The sequence below is a fragment of the Quercus lobata genome, chromosome 3, assembly GCF_001633185.2.
Source record: "Quercus lobata isolate SW786 chromosome 3, ValleyOak3.0 Primary Assembly, whole genome shotgun sequence".
NCBI lineage: Eukaryota > Viridiplantae > Streptophyta > Magnoliopsida > Fagales > Fagaceae > Quercus > Quercus lobata.
Window position 1 is genome coordinate 4,747,316 of NC_044906.1, and position 25,113 is coordinate 4,772,428.

Genomic DNA, 25,113 nt, shown 5'->3' on the forward strand with positions numbered 1-25,113 from the left:
CATAGACCAATTGTTTAGTTAGCTCTTTGGTTAGAGGATCCGCAAGATTCTTTTCTGACCGTACAAACTCTATGGCAATTACACCATTGCTTATGAGTTGCCGCACTATATTGTGTCTTAGGCGTATATGCCTCTTCTTCCCATTATAAATTTTATTTCTTGCACATCCAATTGCAGCTTGGGAATCACAATGCAATGATATTGATGGTAATGGCTTACCCATTTTGGTATATCAGCAAGTAAATTTCTAAGCCACTCAGATTCAGTACTTGCCTTTTCTAAAGCAACAAACTCAGACTCTATAGTTGATCTAGCATTACAGGTTTGTTTAGAAGACTTCCAAGATATAGCTCCTCCACCTAGGGTGAAAACATAACCACTAGTGAAGTTGGTCACACATTATCTAATATCTAGTTTGCATCACAATAGCCTTCTAATACTATTGGACAACCTATATATGTAAGGTCCAAATTCATGGTGCCTTTCAAATATCTCAAGAGACAAGTTAGTGTATTCCAATGTTCATAGGCAAGATTATGTGTATATCTACTAAGTCTACTAACAACATATGCAATATCAGTGTACAATTCATTAGAAACATCACACTACCAATAATTTTAGCATACTCAGATTGTGCAACAGGAGACCCTCTATTTTTCTTTAAATGTATGCTTGGGTCATATGGAGTTCTCACAGGGTCACAATCAAAATGATTGAATTTTTTAAGTACTTTCTCAACATAGTGTGATTGGGAAAGTGTAATCCTTTCACTATTCCTTATGATTTTTATTCCCAAAATTACATCAGCCTCTCCAAGGTCTTTCATATCAAAGTTTGAAGATAAGAGATCTTTAGTACTTTTTACAACATCCATGTCAGTTCCTAAAATTAACATGTCATCCACATATAGGCATATGATAACGCCACTATCACCAGAGAATTTATTATACACACGTCTATTAGATTTGTTCACAACAAATCCATTAGAAATTAAAGTGTTATCAAATTTTTCATGCCATTGTTTAGGAGCTTGTTTCAAACCATATAATGATTTTCTAAGTTTACACACTTTACTTTCTTGTCCTTGAACCACAAAACCCTCTGGTTGGTCCATGTAAATTTTTACATCTAAATCACCATTTAAAAATGTTGTTTTGACATCCATTTGGTGAACAATCAATTTATGTATTGAGGCCATAGCAATCAGAATCCTAATTGTAGTTAATCTTGTCACCGGTGAATAAGTGTCAAAGTAATCTATCCCTTCTTTTGAGTATACCCTTTTGCCACTAGTTTAGCTTTGAATTTGTCTATGGACCCATCTGCTTTTAATTTTTTTTTTTAAACACCCATTTGCAACCACCCATTTGCAACCAATCGTTTTGCATCCTCTAAGGAGTTCAACTAATTCTCATGAATGGTTAGCCATAATTGATTCTAACTCACTATGGATTGCATCCTTCCAAAAAGTTGCATCTACTGATTTCATGGCCTCTTGATAAGTTTTTGGGTCATCTTCATTGAGAAAGGTAGTGATAAAGTCAAGCCCAAAGTTGGTTCCGTTTTTAGGTCTTTTACTACGTCTTAACTCTTGTGTTAAGTGGTTTTCATCTAAGTTTGAACTTGATCTCACTTGGGATATGACTGATGAGGACTCATTAGTGAGTCTCATTCTCTTCTTGGGAAAAATATGCTCAAAGAAATTAGCATCCCTAGTCTCCATTATGGTGTTAGTCTCCAAAACTAAGCACCTATAGGCAAGACTATTTTGTCCATATCCTATGAAGACACTATCCTTGATTTTAGGACCTATCTTTTCTTTATGTGGTTCAGGAATTCCAACTTTTGCCAAACAACCCCACACCTTCAAATACCCTAAGTTTGGTGCACGTCCTTCTCATAGTTCATATGGAGTTTTTCTAATCTTTTTATGTGGGATCCTGTTTAATACATGACATGCAAAAAGGATAGCCTCCCCCCACATGTTGGAAGGAAGACTAGAGCTAATAAGCATGGCATTCATCATATCCTTTAGGGTTCTATTTTTCCTCTTAGCTATTCCATTTCGTTTAGGTGTACGAGGTGCAGTGACTTCATGAATAATACCATTTTCTTCACAAAATTTTTAAAACAAAGCTGAACCATATTCTCCTCCTCTATCAGACCTAATCCTTTTAATTTTCTTATTTTTTTTGATTTTCAACTTCCGTTTTAAATTTTATGAACATGTTTTCAGCTTCATCTTTACTACTTAAGAGGTATACTCTTGTATATCTAGAGTAGTCATCTATAAATGTCATATAATATTTTTTACCTCCTCTACTCGTATAATTTTTGAAGTCTCCTAAGTCACTATGAATGAGTTCTAAAAGTTCAGAGCTCCTTTCAGCAGTTTTGAAAGGCTTTTTGAAATGTTTTGCTTCTACACATATTTCACACTTTGAATGCTCTAAACTAGTTAAGTTTGGTATTAGGTTCATTTGTTTCATTCTTTTGATGGCTGCAACATTCACATGCCCTAGCCTACCATGCCAAAGATCCAAAGATTCAACAATATAAGCAAAAGAGTTACTAGATAGATTCATGTTCTCACAATCAGTTTCAAGCACAAATAAGCCTTCATGACAAAATCCATTGCCCACAAAATCACCATTTTGACTAAGAACGATCTTATTAGATTCAAAAACAATTTTTAGGCCTACCTTATTGAGCAAGAACCCAGACACTAAATTTCTAAACATGTTAGGAACATGAAGAACAGAGTGCAAGCCTAAAGACTTACCTGAAGTAAATTTCAAAAGTACCTTTCCCCTTCCAGCAACTCTTGCAGTACTAGAGTCTCCCAAATAAGCATTCTCTTCATCTATTACTTCCTCATAATTAAGAAATAACTCCTTGTTGAAGCAAATGTGCCTAGTAGCCCCAGTATCCACTACCCAATCAGTTATGTTATTGACTAACTTCATTTCCGAAACAAGTGCTGCCTCAGATTCTAAGACAATATTAGGAACATCATACATTTTGTTAATCAATAAGAACATAAATCGCTTCTTAAGATTGTTGGAAGTATATAGTTTGGAAAATTGTCCAAATTGATTAACAAAGTTACAAAGCAATATCAATAATATATCAAAAAAACAAGATATGCTCAAATTAACTTATAAGCAAAATAGACAAGTACAAAAGCGTATAAAATTAAGGATTAAGTAAAACTTATCGTGGAGACATGGAACTAAATCCACTGTCCTTAAGAAGCGATTTCGCCCCCATTGGAATGAATCAGTCGATACAACGGCAACTCTGTTAATGTGCAATCACAAACAGAGTTTCGAACTCGTCACAAATGCCCAAGAGAAATTTTCAGCAAAAACAAAGTAGCTAGAGTACCAAAACAGAGTTTTGAATTTGTCACAAATGCCCAAGAGAAAATTTTCAACAAAAACAAAGTAGCTAGAGTACCAAAAGTAATTTATATATATATATATATATATATATATTTAACTAATATCATATATGCTGAATTTTTGATAGTCTTACTTTTCGTTTGTTTCGATGGAAAATCTTGTGTAAAGATAGTTTTCTGTGTTTTCCAGTGTTTGGTAGCATAAAAAAAGATGAGTTAAAGGAAAACTATCTTTAGTCAACATAAAAAGTATGGCTTATTTTTAGACATTGTTTTCCATTAAATTTTTTTGGAAAACAACTTTATCTCACAAGCTAAATAAGGGAAGTTAAGAAATTGTTTTTCAACTTATTTAAAATTGCTACCAAACATTGGAAAATGAGATAGTTTTATAGAAAATAATTTTTGAAAAATGATTCATTTTCTAGAAAATATCATTGTTGAAACAAACAGAGCGTTAGAGTTCTAAAAAAAAGGAAGTAGCTAAAGATGATTAGAGTGAAAAAGGAAAAGGCAAAAACAAAGGAATTTTCTTTTCCATTGATGTTACAAGCCACTATGTATTTTCTGCAAATCATGGGAAGGTGCGGCTGATTATTTTATAAGGAAATATGAGAAGATTGAAGATTTTGTTTGTTGCCAAAAATTCCCACGCCAACCAAGGAAAATTCTAGAGCATGGGCTTGGGCTTTACAACAAAATATCATGGGCTTAAATTTTAAAACATACCCAACAAAAAAATATATATTAACACACAGTCAAGAATGTAAAGAAAATCCCATAAAAAAAAGTAAAAGAAAATAATTGAAGGACATTTGCATTTTGATTTTATCAAAACAACATTTGCATTCTTTTTTTTTTTTCTTTTTTTTTTTAAAGGATATTTGCATTCTTGAGTAAGCATGGAACTTACTATATCATACAATTCTCAAATTTGTAAATACATTTAGTATGATCATATCACTAAACTACTTTAATTATCTTTTGGTTTTGTGATTTTACCTTTAAATTAGAACACAGAATATTACCATTTTTGTAAGGAAAATTATTGAAATATTTGAAAAAATTAATAAATTATCTTTCTATATGAAAATTTATTAAAATAATGGAGGAAACTAATAACAAAATGGAATGCACATGGTGTGAAAACTTGGCTAAAACATATCATAAAAATAAATTAATATCATATCACGAAAAATAGATAACTATATCCTTTTGCTTTATAGAGTTTAATTGAAACTCAATTACTAATTTAGCTCATGTTTTTCATTTGGATATGCTTAAGAAAAAAAAATCAGAAATTTTCTTGTGGGAGACTTGGATTGCTTCTAAATGATAATCCATTTTTAGGAAACTAACATTAGTGTTCAAGATATTTATTTTCAAAATCTAGTTCTTTTTGCAGCTTATACAGCCCAACTATTCTCAATTCTCATTCTTTATTTATTAATTTTTTTTTTTTTAAAGCTTACGCAGCCCAACAATTCTCAGTACTCATACTTTATTCATTATAAAAAAAAAAAAAAATATCACAATTATTTGTTCTAATTACAAATTAAACGGACTTATATTTTAATCCTATTTTAAATTTGACAGAAACTCCAAACAATTTTTTGTTAAAGTTCCAGGCATAGTCCACAAGATGTCAGTACAATATATAGTATCAGGCATAGTGCACAAGATATCAAAAATTTCATATGTCATTCAAGTAATCGTTGTCACCTAAACTATTATCTGAATCAACTATTAGAACTTGGTTTCAAAAAAAAAAAAAAAAAAAAAAAATCAACTATTAGAACTTATTGATGGTTTTTTAGGCTAACTATCACCTAGTTAACATTAACTTTCCATTTAAACTAGAAGAACACTAATGTGATGGGTGCAAATTAGGAAATACGTTTCAAAGGCAATAACTTAGCTTGACTGGTTGGTAACAACTTCCAATTTGGATAGCTCATTACTCGGTTTTTTTGCATCTGATCAATTGAAGTGTAATTCTCTATCCAAAAATGCAAAGAAAGTAATGCCAACATAGTGCAAACTAGGCTTTTTTGCATCTTTTGTATTTGCTTGTTTGATCATTGATGCTATCATTTAAAAGTCTGCATTCAATGATTCAAATATGTCACATTCCATGTCAAAAAAGGTGTCCAACGTGCAAGTTCTCATCTTCTTAAAAAAAAATACAAAATACAAAATCTTTATAAGTAAAGAGCTGAATATTCTCTATCAAGCACAAAATGCATCCAAAAATGAAAAATGAAATAACAATTCAATTTTACATATCTAAGATCCAAAATTATCCACATTAGTCAAGTTAAAGATGTGTAAATTTGTAAAGTTACTTACTGCAGCTTTGTATTTTATTATTTTAATTTTTTTTCTTTCACTTCATGCTCTCATCATATTCCTAAAAAATAAATAAAATATGATTATTTAAATAAAATAGAATGTAAAATAGATAATCTGATCGATGCAAATGTTTTTGAAAAGTAGTTATGTAAAATAGAAGAAAAAATAGGTTTTTATGTTAAAATAGACAAAATTTTTTTGTACAAATTGATGCAATGCACTATATTTTTTACATCACCTAGCAATGTAGGATAAATATAGCAGATTTTTACACATTCAGAAGCACCAGTTTATTGAAAAAGATCACGCTACAATTGATCTTGAATTTTTGTATGTCAAAATATCCATGAATGTGGTCTTTGTTTTTGTTCAATCTGTAACAAGGAAGCCAATATCACAACAATTCTTCAGAGTTTTGGACTGATTTTCTTCTTCCCAACTCTCAAATTGAAAGAATAAATTTTGATTTTTACACCATGGCTTGACGGCCAAATTAACGTCAACTTTCCCATTCCAATATTTGAAGTACACTGCACAAAACGCAATCAAGAAAATCGAAAGAAATTCCAATTCAAGTTCTGGACAACCTATGCACATACACTAGAGTCTAGAAGAATCAATTGAGGATTCGTCCACACTGTCTTCATTGTCATCCGAGTCATCTAGATGGTCAAAGAAAGCATCAAGATACCAGGGACAATTTCCATTCAATGCACCCTTGTGGGCATTGATTCGCCATTTTTGGTCAGCTATCATATCAGCATCAAGTCCCCATTCATGCATTTCCTCCTCTGTGTGATGGATTGCTAAGCTGTATTCTCCACCATCTCCTAATTCCATCACTCGGAATTCACAGTTCCCAAGATTGTTTAGGCGCTCAAATTGCTCAACAGTCCACTTGAACCACTTCATGAGGAAGACCTGTGAGGTTAGCCCATGTGAGACGATTATAAGAGTCAAGTCATGGGAAGGGTCATGGTGAAGCCTGTTCATGTCTATGTCCCTCCACAGTGATTCAAGAAAACCTGTAAGATTCAAATTCCCACTTCAATTCCGCATTTCAATGACACAAAATTTGAAAATAATTCCTCCTTTCAGGAATATACTTCCAACTAACTGACAGGGCTCGATCAACAACCACCCCCACCCCCACCCCCCTATATAGCACCCAATACAAATTCTTGTATTGCAAATTACTGCATAGGACATGAATGGCATTTCCATTTTACTGGAATAATAATTCAAAACAAACAAATCCCTCAAAGAACATTCCCTAAAGGATTTCAAGTTAGGTCGGGTTTTTTTTTTTTTGAGTAAGAGGTCGGATTTTGTCGCTGCTACTTTGCTCACTTGGGAAGCATCAAATTCAGGCCACAGTTAAAGCTACATCTAATTGTCTAGTACCAATAGCACATGTGCAAAAGCAAACAGTAATTCCAACAAAAGAAATTGAATATTGCACTTGCAATGTAATTTCATGTAACTATTATAGTTCGGAGAACCTAATTAACCAGCCAAACTCTGATTCAAAGTTTGAGGGAAAGTCTCTGGCAGTCTATAAAGAAGTTCTTAATTGTGTGTTTCTGTAGCTAGAACTTATTCAAATAAAAATTTAGATTGGATAATTTGGTAAAAGGTTTAATATTTAACCGTATACCGGCCAATCTTTTTTGTTTTATTAACATTTTATAGCACTACTTGTCCACCATTTTGGACTCATAGATCAGTCCATTGTATTAGAAGTTGTGATGGCCTGATGGGCATACTTTGTAGTTTGATCCTTGGCATTTTCAAAAAATAAAGCGCACACACATTACAGAAATGAATGATCCTCGGCATTCAGAACTTTTTTGATTTCCTATGGTATATTCTATGGATGTTCAGTGGGAGATGGACTAATAGAAATGAGGTTCGCCATGGGAAACTGAGGAAGGCTGGCCCATCTTTGATTCAATGGTGTAAGCATCATTTGAACAAGAAGATTCATGCACCTCTAGGAGTTAGCTGAACATGGGGTTTTAGCCTAATGCCTTGAGTTACGTAATGTTTTTTATATTTTCATGTCAGTTTATTTGTTAGCAAAACATGCGACTTTCCATTAAAAAAAATGCATACACACAAAACAAAAGAAGAAGAAAGAAAACAGAATACGTACTAGAAACGCGGTCGAAGACGTCAGCAGCGGACTCGCCTTCAGGGAAACGATAGAAGAAACGACCGAACATCTGGCGCGTTCGTTTGGTCGCTTTCATCCTCTCTTCCACCTGGAAGTTCCCGAAGTCTTGCTCTCGGATCCGACACTCTTCTCGGACCCCTATGATCCGTTTCTTCGTGAAGCTCCGACCCAGTTCTTTCAGCGTCGATTGGGCGCGGGCGTATGGGGACACGTAGAAGTGCACGCGCCACGAGTCCGTGGAGGAGGCTGTGGAGATGAGGTGGCGGAGTCGGGCCCCGGCGTCTTGGGCCTGGGCCAGGCCCACGTCGGTGAGCGGGATTTGGTGGTCCGGGGTTGTGCTGTAGGCTGAATAGTCCAAATTGCCCCTCGACTCGCCGTGTCGCATTATGATTATGCGCTTTGGGAGCACTGACAATGTTGAATGGTTTGGATTTGAATGCATTTTTTTTGGAAGCGCATCCAAAATCCAAGTGTGGGAAAAATGTTGTAATTGGGTTTTGGAGGATTTTTTTTTTCTTAGAAGTGTGATTCTCTCAATTTATATATAGGTAATTTGGGGGCCGTTTGGTACTTGTATTTAAATAACAGTTTTCAGTTTTTTTAGAAATATGTGTGGGTGAAAAAGTGTGTGAAAATACATGTAATGTTATTTAAAAACTGAAAACATGTGTTTAAACTTGCGTACTAGACGGACCTTGGCTTTTAATTTTCAACACTATCCTATCAAAAAAAATGTTCAACTCTATAACAGCTTTTTAATTGAGTAATTCCAGTTTATCCAAAAAAAAATTTTTGAATAATTTTAGTAATACTATAAATTGTTACAACTTTTGTCCCAACTATCGTACGTGATATATTGTAATTGATAGCCGATCATTTTCATATAAACCCATTATATTTTCTTCATAATTTGTTGTTTGCATTATAGACAATTTTGATAAAAGTTGTGATTTAAAATTTGATCTTAGAATTTTTTTTTAAAAAAAAAAACCTTGAGTATGAAGTAAGTTGTGTTAATTTTTGTGGGGTTAGATGTATGGATATATCTCTGTAACTTCTCTTCTCTCAGGTGGTTATTGTAGTATGAAAATTTGTGGTCATCAAAGGTCTGTCTACTGTATAAACACTGTATAAACTACCCAGTCAGACATATAACCACCTAGTCAAGAAATTTGCACATTATCAATAATCACAATATGCTCTATCGACACTTGTGACAAATATTAAGAAATTTATTATTGTTTGTGAGAATACAAACTTTCTTAAAAAAAACTACTTATTAGACAAAACTTAGCACCAAATTGATGGGCTTTGCCACTGCCTAAACTAATAGGACTTCAAAAGTACAAAATATTCAACTAAAAAAAATAAGGGAACAAGCAATGTAATCACAATATATAGATATCTTAATTCAGAATTCAAGTTCATACAAATAAGAAAAATTCAAGTCACACAAACACCTAAGTTAAATCACAAAACTATACTTTGATAATTCATGTGAGGCAAACGCACTTACAAACATGAAGTTATCCTTCCATTAACTGGGTATGTGAATCAAGTTTGTCAGATTTTTTTTGTTGTCCCCTGTGATAATACTTTTAATCTTTATTTATAGTAGACAAAACAGTTACTGCACTTCTCCTTATTTTTTGGTAACTTCTATTGCACTCTGACTTAGTGGATAACTGACTGATATTCTCTTGTTATAACGGGTCATGCAAGTTTTGCTTTTTGGGCTAGGCTTACACTTATCAAAATTTGGGCCACTGATCCAGATTTGGGCCACGTGAACAATAATTATTTTTTTATTTTATTTTTAGCCTAACAATTATGTGGTTAAACTTATTGTCTTTCTAATAGTGTAAATCAAGTGTAACATGTGGAGAAGAGTGTGTCGATAGTATGCTCGTACACCCCATAAAAAAAATAAAATAAAATAAATAGTATACTCGTACAAAGGTTATGTGAAAAATTATATTAGCCCAATCACAATCGTTACCCATGTTATAAATAATGTGAAAAATCTAACCTAACTTGTTCTTTTTTTATTAGGAGAATTGTTGTTACAAAAAAATAAAAAATAAAAATTCAACTTCCTCATTTTATTCAAAATTGATCTTGATAGTTTTTTATTTTTTATTTTTTAACTATAGATATATAATATTGCAAGAATCTTTAATTTTAAGTGTTTTGTGGCTCATTCTCAAAAAAAAAAAAAAAAAAAAAGTGTTTTGTGCTATAGCAAATTCAGAATGTTTTAAAGGAAAGTTAAGGTTACTTCTATGTAACATTGAGAGAAATTAGTAGGTTGATAACAAGTTTTGAAGTGGCTTTTTTTTTTTTTTGGGTTTGGGGAGAGGAGGGCGAGAGACATCTATCTTAAAAATATTGAGAAAGATTACGTTTACAATATTTTTCACAACAAATTACAGATAATTAGTTATTATTAGTTCAAATTTAAACTTACCACTAAGATTACTTTTTTGCCCTAACAATAATAACTTGTCACCTATAATTTGTTATGAAAATGTTGTGGATATAGCATTTTTCAAAAATATTACTTTTTTTTGTGACTTTTTTTAAAATATGAAATATTACTTCTCTTTTGGTTTATAAATAAGTGTCATTTAAATCTTTAATGTTAGCTATCTTTCTCTTTATTTATCTTTTCTTTTCTATTCAATGATTTTTTCTTTTTTTTGGGGGGTGAGGGGGGTAGAAATTCTATTGAATGTTACATACTATTGTGTTAAGATGGGGGCTGTTTTGTAGATTTCTTAGTCTAGTATTAAAAATTAAAAAAAAAAAAAAAAGTGATATAAGGGTGGCTCATGTTCAATTCTTCTAAGATTTTTTATATAATACCTGAAATGACCAAAAAAAAAAAAAAAAAAGTATGACATTTTTCTTAAATAAACAAAAAGTTTCTCCAAGCGAATGCTTCTTTGATGGCTATAATGATCTGATATGAGCACTCTAGCCTTATCCATTGCCCCAAATTTAACTAGTAATGGTATTGTTGGCTTGAATGGTAGTACTTTTTTGGCAGGAGACTAGACTAATATATATGTTTTCTTTCTCTAGTTTCTTTTATACAAGTCATGTTAACGGGTGTCTTTAAGGTAATTATTAATAAATTATATTAAGAAATTGTTGACACAATTTTTATGAGAAATATAAAATGATGTCAACACAATTAATTACTTTATCATTTTTCTATAAAAATATTTTAAAAATAGTTTCTAATCCAATGTCCATAAGTCATTAACATTTCAATTTTTTTTAAGCATCAGATTCAAAGCAACGTGAACGCATATTTACGTGTGAAAGAGTTTCCAACATCTCAAGCAGGAAAACCCATAAAATAAAATAAAAATTAAACCTTCAAAATTCTAAGAAAAGTTGAAAGATTCCATGCCCATTGAGAAAAGAAATATTCCTTGCTTTTGTCAAACTAATTTTCTTACGTACCTTTGATGTGTTACACTTCTCTTTTATGCAAGGATAGGTCCTAAGAAAAACTTTGGAAAAATATTTTGTACACCTGATGTATTATACTTTTCTCTCACGTATAAGAATGTAACAGCAAAATATAATATAAGAAGAATTTTACAAAATTTAAGTTTTTTTTTTTTTTTTGCTCTCTTCAATAAGGTCCATTTTTTCTGGTTAAAGATGTTGAACTAACTTGCTGAGGTCAAAGCTTTCCATATATCTTGGCTAGTAGATATAATTAGACACGAATGTATAATTTTATTAGAGCCTTCTGGCATGAGATGTCATCGATCATGATAATATTTTTTAGTTTAATTTATCTTAGATCTTTGAATTTCATAATCAATGATTTAATTACCCACTTAAATTTTAATTTCTTTGCTTAACATATAAACTTCAATTAAGTCAATGCCATAAACGACATGGACTTAGTAATAAAACATTTAAGAAATCTATATACCCCTGAGGGTACAACTGAACTAGATTCCATATTCAATTGAGAGAGAATGTGCTTGTGTTGGAGGAAGGCGAAGGAATGTGAAGTCAATAGATGATGGTATAGTTAAACAGCTTTCAATTTTGAGTGAAACCTCTTTTTTATTTAGTAATTCAATGAGGAGAGGGATTTGAACTCTAAATGTCTAATTTAGAAATACTAGAAGATGTCAACTAGTTAAGTTATTAGGCTTTTGACAATATAATACTATTTTTGCTATATTATTCAATATAACTATGTAATTTAATTTAATTAGGAAGCCAAATTTATAATATCTAAAGAATTGTATCAAAATTTTACCATTTAATTTTTATTTAAAAGCTAATAACCATATAACTCAATTTTGCCCCTTTAATTTTTATTTGAAAGTCAATAACCTTATAACTTGGTTGCATAGCCTATTCAACCAAGACATCCAAGACTCATATCTCTCTTCCGCACTAAAAATATATACTTTTTAGAAGAAAAAAAATTATTACTTAAAATTTGGGGGGGCTTTTATGGTCTTTAAGTTAAGGCTGTATTTGTTTCAGTGTAAAATATTTTCATGTGAAAATATTTTTGGGAAATGAAAATATTTTTAAGTGTTTAGTTGCATTTAAAAAAATGTTTTGAAAAATATTTTCTGGTGTTTGGTTTTATTCTTGAAAATATTATAGAAAACACATTTTCTATTTGATGCTCACATTTTCTCAGTTTCCAAACAAATATATAATATCATTTCTCAATAGATAAACACAAGAAACAAAACCCAACAAAAAAATATTCATCAAATCTAGTCAAATTGAGAGAAGAAGGAAGAGAGAGAAAGGCGACTGGGTTTGATCTAGAGGCGGCGGAGGTGACTGGGTCACGGTGGGTCGCTTGTCTTACGGTGGTTTGCTCGACATGGGTAAAGAGCAAAAGGGTAGATTGGTGACATGGGTGGTAGAGGGAGGAAGAGAGAAATAGGGCAAATTGACGGTGATAGGCACGACCCAGACGACGGTGGAGTCGATCTCAAGTTCAGGTGACCAGGTTCTCTCTCTCTCTGACGATGGGTGGCTCTCTCTCACTCTTTGACAATGACTGGCCTCTCTCTCTCTTGGTTTGGGGTTTTTTTTTTTTTTTTTCTTTTTTCTAGAAATGGTTTGAAGGTAAGTTTGGAGATGGGTTTTGGACTGTGGGGCAGCACGATCTGGGCTAGTCAAAGCTTGGTTGGGCTGGGCGGAGCTTGGTTAAGGTGAGCTTGGAGATGGGTTTTGGATCGTGTGAGGAGTGTGCTCGAGCTCTCTCTCTTTAGGTGTGGTTTCCGGAAATTGTTTGAAGGTAAAATCAAAGCGTAAATGATTTTACGCTCAAAATGGCTTATTTTCCAGTCAAAGAGTAAATGATTTTCCATTGATCGTATTTTCCATAGTTGCCAAACACACACAAGGGTGTAAAATATTTCCTGAAAGTGTTTTTAGGTGAAACAAATGCAGCCTAAGTTACTATTTATGTGTGTCCAAAAGCTAGTTTTTGATTTTTTTTTTTTTTTAAATTTATTTTGTTTCTTACATGTTCAATACAAATATATTAAAAAAAAAAAACTTAATTAATTATTATATATGTTCCCACAATATCTATACCATGGGCCATGGCATACGGCATACACACTATGTGGGATCTTTGGTTCAATTCAACCAAGAAGGATTTTTCTTTTTCTTTATTTTATTTTTGCATATAAGTTGAAAATTCAAATGCACAAACAAAATCAAAAGAATAAGGCAAGAGTCTTGTCGCTTGACTAGTTAATATCTCCTAGTGTTTCCAACGAAATAATCCAAAGTTTAAATCGCCCTTCCCTTATAACTATAGAATTGGGAAAAAATCGAACCATTTACAACCCTATTATGAAAAGTCCAATGCCTAATAACAGATTCATTAAACTAGTCACAAAAGGCCCATCTTGCCAGCCCTTTTTTTTTTTTATGGGATGCAAAAACAATTTTTTATCTCGTAAATATTTAATTTATGTGCAACCACATACCCTTGATGCAATAGTTATTCTATAAGTATAAGTGTTTGTGAGGTGTGAAGGGTAAGGGTTGGGATTCAAGTTTTTAAAAGAGAACTTTACACATATATACATTTAGAATAGATTAAAGTAGAATTTCTATCTTATTAAAAAAAAAAAAAAACTCTTAAAATAATGGAAAAAAATTCCCCATCTGAACAGTACACAACATGTTAAAATAAAACTATTAAAGGAAATAATAAAACAAAAAAAATCTTATCTCTCTCCTTCACTATCAATGATGGCAAAGAAATTTAACCCAAAAAAAAAAAAAAAAAAAAAGGATGACAAAGAATGTTATAACTTGTTAAACTCATCTTTCTAGAAAGGTTTTGTTTTGTCTTTATATACGTAGAAGCCAACTAGCACCTACTCTTCTTCTTTTATGGATGTGTTAGGTATATAAAGCTTCCACGAACTATTGTTGCTTCTTTCTTTGCTTTTTGTGATTTTATATATATATATATATATATATATTAGTTTGGTTATATGAAAAGAGTAAGACTTAGATACAGTATTTATGTATTATTTTTTAGATTCTCTTTTTAAGATGTCATGTGGACTCATGTGGTGAAAGTGTATTTTTTAATTAAGTAGTCATATGGCTAAATTTTAAAAATAGAATATAAGAAACAGCACCTAAAATACTGTATCTAAGTTTTGTCTATATAAATTATAGTGACCTCGTCTTCTAGCCCAATTTTTGTCAAGACTGCATATGATACAAAGAAATTAGTTGCAAACTCCAAGCATCAAGCAAAATTTAAGATTTTTTTTTTTTAAATAAAGTTCTTGGAGGCTTTAGGGTTTGATTCCAGCAAAACTTATGTACTTCTTGATGCTGCTTGTGGTGTGGATATCTTCCTTGATGTCTTGGTGTGTGTCTTGGTGTAGAAACAAATACCTTAGGATGGCTTCCATTTATAGGAGTTTGTGGGTGGTCAAGTTACACATGGCAAAATCTAATTCGTGACACATATCACAATCTGAATGAAGGAGTTTTATGATTTTTTCTCCAAGACACGGGGCATCATTTGATTGGCCAAAATGCCTTAATTTTCAAGATGACACATGTCAGGATTCGAGTGAATTGCTTATGTCATTAATAACACATGTCAATATGTGATTAGCTTTTGCTTGCTTTTTAAGTTTTTGTTTCAGTGGTACTTGACAAATTTTTGTTGGTTTTTGAATAGCTATAGTAGAACCCAATAGTAGCATGTGGCACTTTGTAATTGGTCATACTTTTTGGACTTTGTAATATGACGTGTTAGCTTGTGACAGGTCGAGAATTTTCTCATTTTAACGTTTCACCTTATTCTTACTTCCCCGTGCTAATGAAATGTGATTGAGTACTTGCTAATTGGTAAGTACGTGCTTCTCAGACATTCTTCTTCAAGCTAAGCCCAAAAAAGATTAGAAATAAGCCACCAAAATTAATAAATAAAGATTAGAGATGATATGAGCCAAATGGCTACTCAAACGTTAAATTCTATATGGATGAATATTGTCTCGGAGTGAGGATAATAGAGTTATTATTTCATAATTAAAAAAAAAAAAAATTAATGGAAGAAACAAAAGGTCTTGCCGGTCACTATGCACCACTTAAACCACCTCATAGCATTATACTGTGGAATCACCTGTTCACTAGGACTTGCCATTACTCAAACCCATAGTTTCAAACTTGCAAATGTGATAAGTCACAAGAACTTCTTACTACAAGGCTACCTTCCTGGGTGAGTCAAATTTATACATTCTTCCACATATATACACAAATGACAATATAACATACTAACTTATTTTATTTATAAAAAAAAAAAAACATGTGGGAGTTTAATGATTAATAACTTATTTAAACAAAAATGACCACAAGTGTGCATGGATTGGGTTTTGTTGGCGGTTAAAACTACAACATCATTTGTAAAAGTTCATTATTTTTTAATATATAAAATACAATTATATCTATTACATATAAGGCTTAGTGTGATGTGATTTTGATCGATTTTGAAATGCCAAACCTAGATGCCACACCAACCTTCGTTGATTCCCCTTTTTTGTACTGATCACCTTGGTCAATCCTATTGATGTCCACTTCCGGCTAAGATTGTAAATGGTTTGAGCCAAGGATTAAAAGTTTAGAATTATTTCTTTCATTTTATTTCAAACATAAGTTAAACTTGAGTTCAATCTCATCAACAAACTATATTACATGTTTAAACTTGGTTTATTTCCTTGTTAAACAAGCTTAACCTTTTTTGTTGGGGGTATATTTCTTGTATAGAACGCAACTGAATTGTCATCAAGTATTTTAAAACTATTACCAGAGTTGTACCATTGGCTTGAAAAGGGTCCCACCAAATCAATGTAATGATGTGGAATTGTTTAAAGCGTGTGTATATATACTTAAATATTGTTACACACATTTTTATACACCACCACACACAGGACAACCAATTTTAGTTATAATTGTAAAATCACAATTTTAATTAAAAACACAATTTCAACTGTGTTCTGTGCAATATATAACTATCACTCTTATATCTAGGTGTGACAACAAGGTCAAGCGAGATCGGATAAGGGTGCGTCTCATCTTCTTTCTAGCTCGAATTCAACCCCAAAAAGCTCCAATCTAATTCCCACTTGAATCAACCATATGCTCCTTCTAACTTCTTTCACAAGGCAAGCCCCAATTTAATTCGAATTTCTGCGTTATGTTCCCAAATTGGTGTAAAAGAAAAGGATTTTATTGATTCTTGATATGGATATTGTTGTTAATTGTAACTCAACGAACCCATTTGCCATTTTATGTGTAATTGTCTGTTATTAACAAACCAGGAAGAACTTCAAGCAAGATAAGGAAGAAACCAGTAAAATTGAGGTTGCTATGGAAAAGGTCATTATCATAAGTTGTTGGGGCCTAATTTGTTTCTTCCTCAAATGGGTTTTGTTTATTTCGATCATAGACTCAATGAAAAGTGATGAATTTGTAGTATTATCATAGATGGAGATGATGCAATTCAAATGATTCTGAAGTCTTATTGTTGAAAGAGGTTGTAATGGGAAGGTTCCTCAGTGAATTCGTACTGCCTATGCTGCTGTTGACAGGTATTCAATGTTTTTAGTCTTACAAGAATTATTTTTTGTAATTTATAATATGATGTTTTGTAATTTTTTAGGAAGTTCAATGTGGATTGCTTTAGGAATTACTTAGCTAAATATACTTTCAATCTAGAAAGGAAGTGTCACATTAAGATTGTTTGAAGTGTATGAACTTGGAAGTTTTTTAAACTAATAATGCTAGTATATGTGAAAGCATATATGTGTTTCAATGAAATGTTATGCTTGAGTAGGTAAATGGGTCGAATTAGAAGCTTGTTTGGGTTTCTCAGTCAATGCTGCATTCCATTTAGTTGAGCTCAATAGAAAAGAAAACAAAGGGAGCATTGGGTTTGATGCCTCTAGAGCCGTATTTATAAAAGCATATATGGAGAGAACTTTGAGGTAGATTAGTTAAACATTTGGGGTGGTCAAGCATCTATGATTTAATTTGCATCAATCCTAGGATCACTTGAATTCAATGAAGTAGAATTTCTCTCATTAGGTCTGGGTGATGGGTCACACTTGACTAGAATTGAGTATTGATTTCCCTTTTACAATATAAGTATGACTTGGATGTTGAATTTGGACTATTTTCTTGCTTTGTTGCATTGAAGGTTCTCACCTCAGGGTTTTATGCTGCTTATTGTTGCACTTTGTACAGCTAGTCACACGAATCAGTCACCCATCTTGGGTCTCTTTTCCATTTCTCATTTGTAGCAGCATTGGACTTGTTGATTGGTCTTTAACAAGCAATTTTCTAGGTCTCTTCTGGTAAGCATTATAGTTTACATCAAATGTCAATCTTTCTACTAGTCATTCTACTAAGCAGAAAATGCCAATCTTTTTACTGATTTAAATTTTTCCATACTGGAATGAAGGTGGTGGAGGCATTTTTGTTGTATGCAGGCTTGAATATCATCCTTCTTTATGTATATCAACTTCCCATTGAGTTTTTTGAGATCTTTCTTTGGGTTGCTGAATTCATTGGGCACTTTAAAATATCTGCAAAATCAGAGCAGTCGGAAGTTTGTTATGGTCTTTCCCTCCTACTTTTCTATGTCATGGTGAGCATAGTTTTATTATTACATCTATAAACTAGGTTATGTTTTGTTTGGGGTCATTGTCTGGTATGATGGTATAGTCTTGGTTGTCAAGTGGGGATGCATCATACATGAGTTTAGAGTGGCCACTTCTTGTAAAAGTTCCAAAGCTAATAGCCTTTCTAGGTTTCGGCTGGACCATCACTAGGTAATGGCCTTATCAAATGAAACAATTATGTTCTCATGTTGCAGTTTGTTCCTTATTAGGGTTCTATGCAAATGTGTCAGATTTGTTCTGAATTCCCTAAATAAAAATGACCACTCTTTCTAGGTTATAACTAGCATATATTTTTCTTGAGAAAAATTAGAATACCATGTTCAATTTTGTGGTCTTATTAAAGTTTTCTTCAATCTAAATCTTGTGATCATAATCTTATGAGTCTGTTGATTGGCCCTCAAATTTTTTTTTTCTTATTTTTGATCTTTTACGAAAGTTTTTATTTTCCAGTTGTAAGAAGTAAGAACTTGGATATTTTAAATTACAATTCTCCCAAAAGCTTAAGCTCATGAGAAATTGTAAATTTAATCATTTAAACACATAATTCTAACACCACTCCTCACTCTTTCTAGCATGACTTGTTGGCAACAACCTTCCAACCTGGATAGCTCATTACTTAGCTTGTTTGCATCTAACCAATTGAAGTGTAATTTTCTGTCCAAAAATGTAAAGAAAGTAATGCCAACATAGTGCAAAATAGGCCTGTTTGCATCTTTTGTGTTTGCTTGTTTGATCATTGATACTATCATTTAAAAGTCTGCATTCCATGTCAAAAAAGGTGTCTAACTTGCAAGTTCTCACCATCTCAAAAAAAAAAAAAAAAATACAAAACCAAGTTGTCACCATCTCAAAAAAATATATAAAATCTTTGTAAGTAATAGCAAAGTCAAGCACAAAATGCATCAGATAATGAAAAATAGAAAAAATGGCTCAATTTTACACATCCAAAATCCAAAATTACCCACATCTGTTAAGTTAAAGATATGTAAATTTCCAAAGTTGCTATAATAACCATATAAATAGGCATTGTTATTGTAGCTTTGTATTTCATTATTTTAAAAGTTTTTTCCCTCACCTCATACTCTCATCATATTCATTTAAACTAAATAAAAAATTATTATTTAAATAAAATAAAATGTAAAATAGATAATTGTAAGGACACGATTCCTTCGCGGCCCGTTAACATTTTTGGGTTCACGCGAGAAAGATCCCTCACAATACGATTTGTAGAGAGTGGGCTTGAAAAGCTTGGGCTTGGTCACGGGGCGATGGTCCGGTCCTGATCTCAGAGGAAAAGGAGTTAGGCTTGGATGTTTAAGCCCTACGGCTCGGCGTTCAATGAAATTAGGCTCCTCGGACTTGATCCGAGGACCATTGAGGCCCTTCCTGGTTTCCCGGCGGCGGGTTTCCTTTGTGATCAATATGTGCTATTAGGATGTTTCCACCCCTGGAGCATTCTTTTTTCTCCGCCCCCTCTACTAGATTCACTTACTTCTCCTTTTATACTAGCGTACATTCGCTGTCCTTCGTCCACGTGTAGAGTCAGTCTTTACAAATACTGACATTTGTCCCATCAGTCTAATCCCGGAATTGTTGGGGATGACTTGATAAAGCTGTAGAGTACGGCTCTGTCAGGCGCTGGGCCTTATCCAAAAGGGTAGTTAGGGTAATCGCCCCAAGGTATTTTGGATTTCCTTACGAATTTATCCCTTTATTCTGGGGGATTATGGGCCTGCCGAGGACTAAACTGTCCTCGGCTGCCTCCCAAAATTGGTCTGTGCTCTGCGTCATGGAGCTTGGGCCACAGTTCTCCTCGGATTGGGCCCTCGGACTCTCTAAGGGCAAATGGGCCTGGTCCACGAATTGTTGGGCCCCACAATAGCCCCTCAAAACCCTTCTATCCGAATTCCGGGTTGGAAAGGAGGGTTTTGGCAAACCCGGGCCCTTAATATGGCCCATTTAGCTTGATCCCGCATTTATGTGAGCGGTTTCCCAGGAAGTTAGGCGGTTTTTGAGGGATTCCTTTTAATCCGCTCGGAATCTGCTCCTGCCGCTTGGATGTCCCAGACGCGCCCTTAATGAATCCCCTTAACGAGGCTCATTTATATCCGGCGGCTCATTTGATAAGGTGGAGAAGTGGAACGGACGCCTCTTTTTTCTTCAGATTCTTTGGGAAAGTTGAATGCATTTAATGCCATCCGTTCTGCTCCTCCTATAAGAAGGCAAGCAGGAGGCCATCACTTTCGTACTAACTCCCTTCCATTCTTCTGAGATCACAACAAATGATGAAGAAATCATGCCCCTTCTCTAGACACCATATTCTGATAAAGCTTGAAATGGCTCAATCAGGGCAAGGGTGGCGCAGACTTAAGATCCGTCCCGCCTCTCTTTTAGCCAAAATCCGAAGTAGGGGCTCATCACGCCGAACTCTTGGCGTGACTGAGTCGAGAATACCCAATATCAGCACCACCCGGCTCCTCACGAGCGTACCTAACATGGCTCCAGTGTGTTAGGAGTCAAGGCTGAGGCAGGGGCTAAGTGCTTCTGTCCCTCCCCCTCTTTGCTCACTGGTGCCCTCCTCCGCCTTCCTCTTATAGTCTTCCCAGCACCAGTTCCGCTCTGGTGCTTTCCCTTCTCCCTCTTTTGCTCCTTTTCTTTCTTTTCATCCCTTCTCTCTTCTTCTCCTCCTTCTTTACTCATGTCCTCCATCTTCCTCATTCATCTCCTCCATCTTCTTCATTGATTTCTTCCTTACTATTTCCTTCTCCTTCAATTCTTCTTCCTTCTCCTTCGATTCCTTTCCCTTATTCTTCATCCTTTTCCGAAGAAGGTTCTTATCATGATATGAGCAATATTGAGGCAGAGACTGAAGAGACCTTGAAGATGAGTTTAAAAGAAGCCTGACTGCTTACTTCTCTGTACTGTGAGTGTTATCGTTGCTTCAGCAGTTCTTCTTTTGTATAGGCCTGTTTGAGCCCTTTTTTGTATATTGTAATAATTTTCATATTAATAAAAGTGTTTATTATTTCATTTTGCATACTCTGTTTATGTTTTTGTATATTTGTAAGTGCTGCTCGGCTCAATAAGATAGTATCTAAACCGATGACAACTAAGATCAAAATACTTGATAATAAAAAGATGTCGCCATAACTCTAATAGAAGTGTTTGGCCCAATAAGGCCGACCAGTGAAAAGTAATGATTACCATGCTGGCCGAGGAGAGAACTGAAGGCTTGATGCCGTGTTTGGGTCCGAGGACCATACAAGGCCTTGCTTCTATCCAAAACTCGTAATAATAATAATTTTTATACTTGGTTTCCCCATAGGCTTGAGTCCGAGGACCATGCAAGGCCTTGGTTCTGTCCATAACTTGTAATAATAATAATTTTTTATAATTGGTTTCCCCATAGGCTTGAGTCCGAGGACCATGCAAGGCCTTGGTTCTGTCCATAACTTGTAATAATAATAATTTTTTATACTTGGTTTCCCCATAGGCTTGAGTCTGAGGACCATGCAAGGCCTTGGTTCTGTCCATAACTTGTAATAATAATAATTTTTTATACTTGGTTTCCCCATAGGCTTGAGTCCGAGGACCATGCAAGGCCTTGGTTCTGTCCATAACTTGTAATAATATAATTTTTTTATACTTGGTTTCCCCATAGGCTTGAGTCCGAGGACCATGCAAGGCCTTGGTTCTGTCCATAACTTGTAATAATAATGATTTTTTATACTTGGTTTCCCCATAGGCTTGAGTCCGAGGACCATGCAAGGTCTTAGTTCTGTCCATAACTTGTAATAATAATAATTTTTTATAATTGGTTTCCCCATAGGCTTGAGTCCGAGGACCATGCAAGGCCTTGGTTCTGTCCATAACTTGTAATAATAATAATTTTTTATACTTGGTTTCCCCATAGGCTTGAGTCCGAGGACCATGCAAGGCCTTGGTTCTGTCCATAACTTGTAATAATAATGATTTTTTATACTTGGTTTCCCCATAGGCTTGAGTCCGAGGACCATGCAAGGCCTTGGTTCTGTCCATAACTTGTAATAATAATAATTTTTTATACTTGGTTTCCCCATAGGCTTGAGTCCAAGGACCATGCAAGGCCTTGGTTCTGTTTGTTCCCCCTCCTCAGGTATCTCACAAGCTACTGTGCAGGAGGTTGTCCTCGGCAGCGATTATTCTCCTGCGTGGGCCGTAGTCCGTGGGCCATCATGTAGAACGGGCATGGGCCGCGAATTTGCTGGGCCCACAGATCAGGAGATATTTCCATAGTCTTTGGCCACGCGGTACTTTTGGGTGTCCCGATGTTCGAGGTGCACCTCCACGAGGCTCCTTTAGTCTTGTCGTTGCAGAGGTTTGTTGGAAATCGAGCCACAGACATTTTGTCTGTAGCGTTCCTTGGGACGCTGCGTGAGTTGAAAGCCATCACCTCATCTTTTCAAATAAATAGGAGAGCAGATTGTCTTTCTTACGCACAACTCCTTCAGCTTCCTCCTTCAGCTTCTTCCCTTCATAAGTCATGTGCGAGGCGAGGGTTGGGGAAGAAAAACTCTCTCCGCCGCAAAGGCGCCACGTTCTCCTAAGGCTCAGAAGAGTGATATACGGGCAACGAAGGCATAGATTCAAAGAAATATTCCCTTATGACAGAGGGGAGAGGGTGTTTCCCCCGCTTTTAGTCAAAATCCGAAGCAGGTTCTGGTCATGCCAGATTTTTGGTATGTCCGAAGAAGGAATTTCCACCATCAGCACTGTCTACCTTGAAGCAGGCAAATTTTTGCGGGGGCTTCTCACCTTCCGGCTCCCTGCACCTTCTTTGTAGATGGTGTTAGCCTGAGGTCAGGTTCTTTTGCTGCCTGAGTTATGGGCACGTGAGAGTGTAGAGGATGAAACGAGGTCTTGAGGCAGTAGCCAACCTCTCCTCTGTGCTACCTGCATCCTCCCCACTGCGGCGTAGGGCCCAAGTTGGGCTCCTTTGCTGCCTGAGCTATGGGCATGCGGAAGCATGGAGGAAGGGACAAGGCCTCGAAGCAGTAGCCAACCTCTCGTCTGTGCTACCTCCTCGGCCTTCTCTTGCTTCCTTGTAACTTTCCTTTCTATCATGTAGCAAGTTTTATCACAAGTTGATTTCAGCTTTTCGTTGTATGCTGTACTGTTTCTTTGTTTTAATAAAAAAGAAAATTTTGCTTACTTATTTTGAATACTACTCTTTTTGCAACATTATTTTGTGAAAGGGTGTGCTCCCTGTGTTTGTTTCTTCAATGATACTTAGAGCAGGAAGTTTTGAAACATAATCCAATCAATTCTAATGTACCAACACTACCAAACATTACGGCGATAATTCATAGCAAGTTTAACTTAGGAAACTAGCAAAGATAACAATTGAATATTCTGTGATAAGTATGAGAGTACCGTCCGAGGAGTTGACGAAGGGTAAAGAGCTCAAATCGTTTCTCAGGTGACGTATTGCCCTATGTCGCATCGATTCCCTTGGTGCTGCAGATCTAAGAGCAGACTTGAGAATCCCCGCGATTTGGGAACTGACCCAATGGTGAGTGGAGAGTTTTCCTCAGATGAATCCAAATTCTACGTACTGTAGTTTTTCCTTACGAGTAGTTGGTTTTCCTACAGGTTTGAGTCCGAGGACCAAACAAGACCTTGGTTCTGTCCAAAACTTGTGATATTTATCTCTTGTACTTGGTTTCCCCATAGGTTTGAGTCCGAGGACCATGCAAGACCTTGGTTCTGTCCAAAGCTTATGAGATTTGTTTTTTGTATTTGGTTTCCCCACAGGCTTGAGTCCGTGGACCATGCAAGGCCTTGGTTCTGTCCAAAACTTTTGATATTGATCTCTTGTACTTGGTTTCCCCATAGGTTTGAGTCCGAGGACCATGCAAGACCTTGGTTCTGTCCAAAACTTATGAGATTTGTTTTTTGTATTTGGTTTCCCCACAGGCTTGAGTCCGTGGACCATGCAAGGCCTTGGTTCTGTCCAAAACTTTTGATTTTGATCTCTTGTACTTGGTTTCCCCATAGGCTTGAGTCCGAGGACCATGCAAGACCTTGGTTCTGTCCAAAGCTTATGAGATTTGTTTTTTTGTACTTGGTTTCCCCACAGGTTTGAGTCCATGGAACCATGCAAGGCCTTGGTTCTGTCCAAAACTTATGATCTTTCTATGTACTTGGTTTCCCCATAGGCTTGAGTCCGAGGACCATGCAAGGCCTTGGTTCTGTCCAAAACTTATGATCTTTCTATGTACTTGGTTTCCCCATAGGCTTGAGTCCGTGGACCATGCAAGGCCTTGGTTCTGTCCAAAACTTATGATCTGTTTATGTACTTGGTTTCCCCATAGGCTTGAGTCCGAGGACCATGCAAGGCTTTGGTTCTGTCCAAAGCTTATTGAGATTTGTTTTTTTGTATTTGGTTTCCCCATAGGTTTGAGTCCGTGGACCATGCAAGACCTTGGTTCTGTCCAAAACTTTTGATATTGATCTCTTGTACTTGGTTTCCCCATAGGTTTGAGTCCGAGGACCATGCAAGACCTTGGTTCTGTCCAAAGCTTATGAGATTTGTTTTTTTGTATTTGGTTTCCCCATAGGTTTGAGTCCGTGGACCATGCAAGACCTTGGTTCTGTCCAAAACTTTTGATATTGATCTCTTGTACTTGGTTTCCCCATAGGTTTGAGTCCGAGGGCCATGCAAGACCTTGGTTCTGTCCAAAGCTTATGAGATTTGTTTTTTTGTATTTGGTTTCCCCATAGGTTTGAGTCCGTGGACCATGCAAGACCTTGGTTCTGTCCAAAACTTTTGATATTGATCTCTTGTACTTGGTTTCCCCATAGGTTTGAGTCCGAGGACCATGTAAGACCTTGGTTCTGTCCAAAGCTTATGAGATTTGTTTTTTTGTATTTGGTTTCCCCATAGGTTTGAGTCCGTGGACCATGCAAGACCTTGG

The 25,113-nt window shown here is 35.1% G+C and overlaps 2 protein-coding genes across 2 annotated transcripts in view; one reads left to right on the plus strand and one right to left on the minus strand.

The window, feature by feature from the left end:
• LOC115980154 (TMV resistance protein N-like) overlaps positions 1-25,113 on the plus strand; it is a 103,213-nt gene that overhangs the window by 18,401 nt on the left and 59,699 nt on the right. The window lies entirely within an intron of this gene.
• LOC115979944 (phosphoglycerate mutase-like protein AT74) lies at positions 6,049-8,433 on the minus strand. Its single transcript, XM_031102070.1, has 2 exons — positions 7,911-8,433; positions 6,049-6,780 (listed from the first exon to the last, which is right to left on the minus strand). Exons 1-2 carry the CDS (start codon positions 8,371-8,373, stop codon positions 6,356-6,358), a joined length of 888 nt encoding a protein of 295 aa, XP_030957930.1. The 5' UTR covers positions 8,374-8,433; the 3' UTR covers positions 6,049-6,355.